Raw genomic sequence first — 8038 nt, 5'->3', positions numbered from 1 at the left:
GGCGCGCAAGCAAACGCAAGCCGCACGAAGGTCACACGCGCTCGCAGCGCCATAGCGTCTTAATTGTCGTGTAAGTATTATTTATTTTTACGATTTAAAACAATAAATTTAATTTACATAGTTACATGTAGTAAACTAATTTCAATGAGTCATTTTTAAATAATATGACAGTTATAAACACGAAACAACAACAAAAAACTTTTTTGTATGCGCCACACTTGCGACTGAAGCCGGCACCGTCGATGCCAAGCAATCCAGGCGGCCGGTCGAAGTCCGACAAGCGCGACGACAGAGCAACGGTGTAACGTGCAACTCTGTGTAACTTTTAGCTTGTACGTATACTTCTTTACGTTAACGTGTTACCGGATACCAGTTCGCGTTTACCATCCTACCAGAACGTGCCTCTTCCAACGTTTTGAGCTCATCATACGTAAACATGTATGCCTTTACGTTTTCGCAAACCATAAATGGTGATGTTAACTGCATTTAAACTGCATTTAACTTACGTAGGAATGAATCACCGTTGCGGCAAAATCACGAGACTTTTTTATCGCAAAAAAAGTGAGAAATACAAGGTTGCGGTAACGATAGTGTCGACATCTTGTGACACTTCGTGCAACCACAGTCACGAACATGTTGGCTTACGCGTAATGTTTTTGGGGTGAAAATGAATAAAAAGGTTACTCATTTGTAATAACGGCGCTGCGCGGTTTTTGCACATGCCGTACAATGCACAATGTTTCTGCAATAACAATGTTGTGATTTTCTGGTTCACTATGGCTGCGCTAGATGGCGCCACCTATTCAGCTTGTCGGGGGCTGGCATGTTTTTAGTTTCCATGTTCCAGGCCATTCTAGCTGTGGTAATCTGGCTGAAACAATGTAATCACTATTGGTGCTCGCACTTTGGCTTATTTTAACTCAACGGCTAGAGTATCCGCCGTGCGGATACCGTGAGTTCCTGCGAAGGTGGACCTTAAAATGCGGTCGATCTATGCTGTCCGAGATTTGGTGCCTTTTGCCATGATATAGTGGCTATCCACTATAATATTTGTGCTTAAAACTTAAAGTGGTGGCGCTGGCCAGCCTAGGCTTTGCTCGCCGTGAAGGTGGGTGACGTCACGCGGAACATCATGATGTGCCAGCATGTGCGCCAGTGCAGCTTATTTCCGCTAGGAGGCCAGTGGTGGTAGCGATGTTTATGGCCACGCGAACGCACGGCCCCATCGCCCCAGCGATCTTGCGACGCATCTGTTTGGGGTTTTGCGCATGCGCAATACCACCACCGCAACGTCCTGGGTACGCAAGCCGATTGGGTACCCAGCACTAAAACTCCCTAATATCAGTCAGGACACTGTGTAGGAAGTAAACTTTGAATGTTTTCAGGAAAGCGTACTTGATTCTTTAAACACACTGGCAACCATACATGCACGTAGCTGGCACACCACAACACATTTGAAGTACACACTCGTAGTCGTAGAGACACATCGTCTGGTTGGAAAACTATATTCGGCTCTATTCGGTGTACAATGCAAATAACTTTACATTCGATGCGCCAAATGTCGACTTGGTCGGCATATAAGGATAAAATAGGCTACACGTCACCAAGCGAGGTGACGTGGTACATGGAGCAAATCAGTTTGTGTGAAAACACGTACAAATTGAACGAGCTCTATTATCACGTGCGGCAAGATGAGTCGAATTCCTGTGAATAGCGCATCCATTCGAAGTACGTACCAGTTGTATTATCTATTAGTTTTATCTATTATTAGTATAATCTATTTTTCTGATTCAGCTATACGATAACATGCAAATTAATTGTTCAATGTCAACAAGTTGGCTTTCCGCAGTCATCGCCGAATGCCTCGTCGTATCGCACAAACAAGACGACGTCCTCCTCTTCTTGCACTCTCTCAATACAAGTCCATACTTTGCCGGTGTGACATGGCCTTCTCAGTCAAATCGTCACTCTGCTCCTGAAAGCACAAGAAGGAGGCGGGGCAGTCAGAGACACATGATAGGTTACGGGGTGGTTTCGAATGACAAGTCACACGAGAAAGGCTATTACTACCGTAGTGTTGGCTATTTTGAAGTTTTTCTCGTATTCATTTTGCATCTCGTCGTCCCCTTTGGTCTGGAGCCAGTCCACTTCCGGCGGAAGCTTGTAGTCCTTGCCGGCGATTATCAACATCACCGGGCGCATTCGGTCTTTGTAGAACTGTCGGATGAAAAACGGAAGAGATTGTTAGAGTAGGCATAACAAGTTCTTATGCATCACGCACTCGGTTAGTTCATTAGCGAATCTTACTCACCGGAAATTAGCGAAATTAGTTGGTCACTTCGAGCTGCAAAGAATCGGTTAGAACACCGCAATGCATTAGTTTGAGACGCAGGGAGTAGATTTGCGCACTTATACGCGGGCCAGGGTGTGCAGGGGATAAAAAGCCAGGAAGCTAAAGAAGGGTAAGAAGGGACACCACAACCTTGCGGTGAAATCACTCCACCCACCCACTCCCTTTTAGGAGCAATGCTCTTACAGCTCGAGGTAAAACGATGGGTGTCCACAGAAAAGCTTACACGCCGTTGCTTATCAGCCACGCCCACCGATGGAGGCATATATAAAATTATAAACGATCTCCCTGAAGGGAACCCCGAAGAGATGCGAAGCAGCAGCGGTGCGCACGGCGTTGACCCGGTTGAAACGGGCGTCTACGTGGGTGCCGGAACGGTTTGAAGTGAAACTCGGTCTAGCGTTAACTCACGTAAACTTTTGTTCAAGACGCAAATACATGGGAGAGGGGTTGGGTTTCGTGTTATTTTCATCGCAGATAAATGAGCCGAAAGAGTGTTTCCCCTCGACCTGCGATCTTGCGGTCGAGCGTTGCAGACGGCAGAAAGGATGAAGTGAGAGAGAAATGTGTTGCTAGTGGGTGGAGGAGCCAGCAGCTGCGGGCGCTGCGGCGAGCGTGCTGCGGGTGAGGGAGAGAGTGACGTCAGCGCGCACCAGTGAGGGAAGTGTGCAAGGGGAGCGTGACATCAACGCGCAGCTGACTTGACCTTCTTGGCACCGCTCCAACATATGCGGCTAGGGGAACGCGTTGTGGCGCGTTCGTACAGACGCACGTACGTATGGCGTTACACACGTGAGTCAAAGAGCTGCTTCGCATTCCATGGGTTGCGAAATTATAAGTATTACGCGACTGCATCTGTGTCCCGACCCATCTAGGGTAGGGGGACGAGAGGTTTTCTAGGCTCTTCTTGTGCGCTCGCCTACGTAATTGCGCATTGAAGAATATTAAAGCAAGTGCATTAACTTTACCGGGAAGGTTATCTTCATGGCTTGTGAAGGAAGATAGATAGGGGCGACGAAATAATCTTGCGTTTCGGGGTCAAGGGCAGTGCCCTGTATCAAGATAGCGTCTTCTACCTCCGCTGTCAGGTTGAACTTCGAGCAGCGTTCCAGGTCTGGCAGGAGGAAGGATTCAAGCCTCCGGCTAATCTTGTCCAGGGGCCACGTCTGTATCAGGATGGAAAGTACAAAGGAGAGCAGTGATCACTGCGGATATAGTGTTATAAAACATTTAGAACTTATAAGTTAGGCTATATTTCAGGCGAGTTCCTACCTTTGAGCACACATTTATTATACTGTAGTTAATAAGTTAACATATACGTTTCGAGCGTTCTGTACCTTTTCACCCTTGCAAACGAACTACCTGCCGTTACGATTCCTAGCATTAGCACAGCTATGTATGTGTATGACAATACAAGTCCCCCGATTTTCTTTTTAGGTTATATGTATATGTGCGTGCCCAAACAATTATCTACCTTTTTTTTTACCTTTTCCCGATATTAGAATCATGGCTGTGCTCCTAACACCTTATAAAAACAAAAATGCACACGCAAAGATTTTGTGGGCTCTGAGGTCTGAACCAACAATAATATGACCGCATGGCTATCCGTAAAACGTGGCTATGCTCAAACTTTTGAAATTTTACTACAACGTAAGGCTGATCAATATTACACATATTCGTCCTTATACTACAGTGTGATAACGCACATGATGGATGGCTTCCGTTATGACTGTATCTAAGAGATGCAATAAAGGTTAATTTGTTAGGTTCATTCAATGTGCGTTAGTTGGCAAAGCGCACTACAAGGCCTTCTCAAACGCTATAAGAGCTACAGTACTATTTTTTTTAGTTGGCGGGTATAGATTGGCAGCAGCAAGCACAGGACCGAGTTAACTGGCGGAACATGGGAGAGGCATTTGTCCTGTAGTGGATGTAGTCAGGCTGGTGGTGGTGGTGGTGATGATGATGATGATGATGTATTTTTTTCTACGCGCACGTTTTTCGCAGCTGCAACAAAAAGCGCAACGCGCCGTCGAGTGGAGTTGTTTTCTCGATGAGGTATATTTACAGGTTTCTAACATCGCAGTAATACCAACAACACTGCTTAAGGAAATCACAAAGGCACTTTTCGACGAGAAAAGTGAAATAATTTTGGTCGCTGACCTGGTACTTCGGCTGCGTCTGTAGTACCATGAAGGCAATGATCCTGGCTATGTAAGACCAGATCTGGAAGATAAAGCTTGGAGGCCTGGTGAAGATCTGTATAGCCTCCATGACGCGCTGCCTGGGTACCACGTAGGCCTGCAAAGCAACCATCAGGACGTGCAACTATTATGCCAGATGCGTCTAAAGGCGGACAAGTTGGTAGGACCTAATTAAATATACGAACAGCGCAACGGACAAGGGCAGAGAAAGGTGTGTGTTGTGTGTTGTTGCCTTCCTCTGTGCTTGTCCGCTGTGCTGTTTGTGTATTCTATTATGCCAGAGGAAAGCAGTGTTCGCGATGCTGGTTAAAAACGACAAGTGTGTGTGCGTAAACGGCAAGTAAACTTTGTGCGCGCAAGGTACGGCAGCAGCAGCAGCGCTAATAAGGCGGCAATGGTGGCTAGTTGGTGTTTACGCTTGTGATGCGCTGCAGGGTAAGGAAAAAAAAAAACTGGAGGCGTCACAGAGTGATGTGCAAGACGACACAGAGTTTCGCGCATAACTCTGTGACGCCTCTGTTTTTTCCCTTACCCTTCAGCATGTGACAAGCATGAAGCAGCAGCAGCGGTTGAAACAAGTTGTCGTCTCCTCGTCTCCTTCACCTGTTGGGAGTATGTGTGACGAAGACAAAATGTGGCGCAGTTCAGATCAGTCAGTGCTCACGTTGATCTGCGTCTCGGCGACCACGCGCGTGATGGACGGCTCGTCGGTGACGAGTCCCAGGACACCGAGACAGGCAGGCGCGCTCACGTAGTCCAGGAAGTAGCCCTCGTTATAGAAGAACAGCTGCGACACCAAGTTTGGCAGCGAGCCGTCTCGGGCGTTCTCGAACTCGCCTTCGATCTGCGAGCGCGCGTGCCGGTTTCACTTGGCAGCACTGGGCGGTTGATTTGTTGTGAATTTCACATTAACCGACGTTTGTCGCTACGTACGCGAACAAATTGAGAGCTTAAATTTCGCGTCCAAGCGCCACAAGTGTTACGTGAGCGCCACGTAGTGGACGTCGGTGTATCGGGTCATACCAAGGAGGTTTTAAAAAAATTGCTGGAGTGAAAGCTCCCGCAATGCTTTGCCAGCAGTAGTGCAGTCAGGTTTAGCCCTCCAAAGATATCAGAAACATGCTATTTCCTGGTGTTGGAGCCACTTAGACATCAAGTGGCTTTGATTTGTTAGTATAAAGGCTACGTTAACTATAGTTGTTTCCGAAGAAATAATCTGCAGAGACTAGCATCGGTGACTTCATCACCGAAAATGCTCCTTGAATTTGAGACTTACTAAAAAAAACACTAGTAACACAAGGACGAACTTTGAGCACTATCTGACCCGAAAAGGTTGCCACGTTAAACTCTTTGGATGTGCGAGGAAAACGCACCTTCTCAATTGCCGAACGCCAACAGCTCATCATGCCCCTAGCAAGATGGCTGCCACAGCCGCCGTTTTACGCTTGGCACAGCTTAACTCATGGGCAAGAATTTACTCTCCAGCAACTTTTTTAAAACCTTCGTGGGTCATACTTGCGTTGAGAACACGATGAATCCTTTCTTTACAGGCAAGCACTAACTGGCCCCAAGCTGACGTTATCACACATTATTATGCTTTCCGGATGTTTTCTGGCCGATCAATGGTCCTATCGACTTTAGACACTGTTTCTTATATTGGCGAAGATAATGTATCCGTAAAGGTCAGGTTGTTTTCCATAGCAGAGCGTGCTATATCGTTAACCACGGCTGAAATAAAGACCCCAGTTTACCGTCACGACGGATGCACGTACCTTGAGGATCCCCGAGTAAGTGAGCAAGATTGGGTTCTCCTCCCCTCGCTCCACGATCACATCCTGGGGCGCGAACGAGACCGGCCGGATCTGGATCTACGGGAAACGACGCTACTGCCGCTTAATGTCAGCGTTTGCCTGGTTTTACTATCAGCAGCCTGATTAGTGCAACAGGAAAGCAAATGCATATGAACGGATGATGATGATAGCCGGAGTTATTGGCGCAGAGACAATATGTGGCCAAAAAGTACCTAGGGCAATCTTGGTAAAACACACAAAAAAAAGAATTATAGGCAGTGGATAGTCGTGACTTCACTGTAAAAAGGTCTAAAGACAGTCACTGAAAGAGTACGTAAAATATATATTCTCCAAAATTATGAAAAATGGATAGTGAGGAGAACTATGAATAGAGAAAACATTATACAACAGGATATTAAAATAAAGCAGCTTAAATGATGATAGCCCTACGGGCTGATCGTAACGACTACGTACAAGAGAGAGCACACTGATGTATGTATTACAATGTATGTATGTATGTATGTATGTATGTATGTATGTATGTATGTATGTATGTATGTATGTATGTATGTATGTATGTATGTATGTATATATGTATGTATGTATGTATGTATGTATGTATGTATGTATGTATGTATGTATGTATGTATGTATGTATGTATGTATGTATGTATGTATGTATGTATGTATGTATGTATGTATGTATGTATGTATGTATGTATGTATGTATGTATGTATGTATGTATGTATGTTTACGTTATTGAACAGCTAGGGGGCCAGTTCACAATTAACATAATTGCCAGAGAACATCGTAATGCTTTAGGCTGGTCATAAATTTGATGGTTGCGTTTGCCGAGACATTGGCAAACTACCTCCCAGGAGCAAAATAGTGGTTGTTGGCCTGGCGACAACAGAAGAGGTCATACTGCGAGAGACTAACAGTTCGACGTGGGAGAGCGAGTAAGCCAGAGCGGCTTAAGACGACGCACCGCGAGGAACTGCCGCACGCTGTCCGAGTCGATCCAGGGAATCACGCGCAGCATGGCGATGGGCTTGTAGCTGGTCGGCAGGCTGCAGGGACCAGCAATGATGCACATGCGCCGAGCCTTGAGCATCTGTGAGAATGAATTGAATAAAAACAACATTCTTTTAGGTCCAGCAGGACGTGACGATGTCGCGCGTCCGGTTAATTGAGACGTTCAAGGCTGACCGCAAATTAACGTTCCACGGACAGAGCAGTCGAGGAGGCGCACAATCGCTTGTCCGAAAAACATAAATGAGCAAAATATTTTATTTCAGCTTGCCTTTCGGACAACCACGTTATGGGAGAGAGCTGCTGGAAGATCCGTTTTGAAAGCATGCGCAACTACAGATCAAAACTCGAGGCAGTTGCACCAGCAGCATGGCAAATTCATTTCAACAAATTTGAAAGCAAAACAAGGAATTCACTCCATGGGAGATTGAGTGATGACCTGTAAGAGATGAGTGGGAGGGAGGCGATGTGGGTTATAACCCCTGTCACCTGGGCACCACCAAACTTCATTTATCTCGTACATTGTTTCGATGACGGAGACGTGGTGTTTGGTTTGCGCCAGGGATTTTAAACTCCCATTCTTATTTCGTCGCACATTTTGGGAATGCGTTTGTAGAAACTTGTGAAGGCCTCAGAGTCACTCCCGCGAACATGCCCTTTC

At 46.2% G+C, this 8038-nt stretch overlaps 1 protein-coding gene across 1 annotated transcript in view; it reads right to left on the bottom strand.

Moving 5' to 3' along the window:
- Positions 1-1521: 1521 nt before the first annotated feature.
- The window catches only part of LOC142814409 (sperm-specific sodium:proton exchanger-like), a 17209-nt gene continuing 10692 nt past the window's right edge, over positions 1522-8038 (bottom strand). The window contains exons 6-12 of the mRNA XM_075893161.1: positions 7334-7459; positions 6327-6422; positions 5219-5398; positions 4514-4651; positions 3319-3516; positions 2071-2217; positions 1522-1975 (exon numbers count right to left, since the gene is read on the bottom strand). Of these exons, the coding sequence (XP_075749276.1) occupies positions 1913-1975; positions 2071-2217; positions 3319-3516; positions 4514-4651; positions 5219-5398; positions 6327-6422; positions 7334-7459 (948 nt within the window). The 3' untranslated portion in view covers positions 1522-1912. The remainder of the gene's footprint in view (positions 1976-2070; positions 2218-3318; positions 3517-4513; positions 4652-5218; positions 5399-6326; positions 6423-7333; positions 7460-8038) is intronic.

This window comes from Rhipicephalus microplus, chromosome 4, assembly GCF_043290135.1.
Source record: "Rhipicephalus microplus isolate Deutch F79 chromosome 4, USDA_Rmic, whole genome shotgun sequence".
NCBI lineage: Eukaryota > Metazoa > Arthropoda > Arachnida > Ixodida > Ixodidae > Rhipicephalus > Rhipicephalus microplus.
The sequence above is the reverse complement of the archived record's forward strand: the minus strand, read 5'-3'. Positions and strand labels throughout refer to the sequence as shown.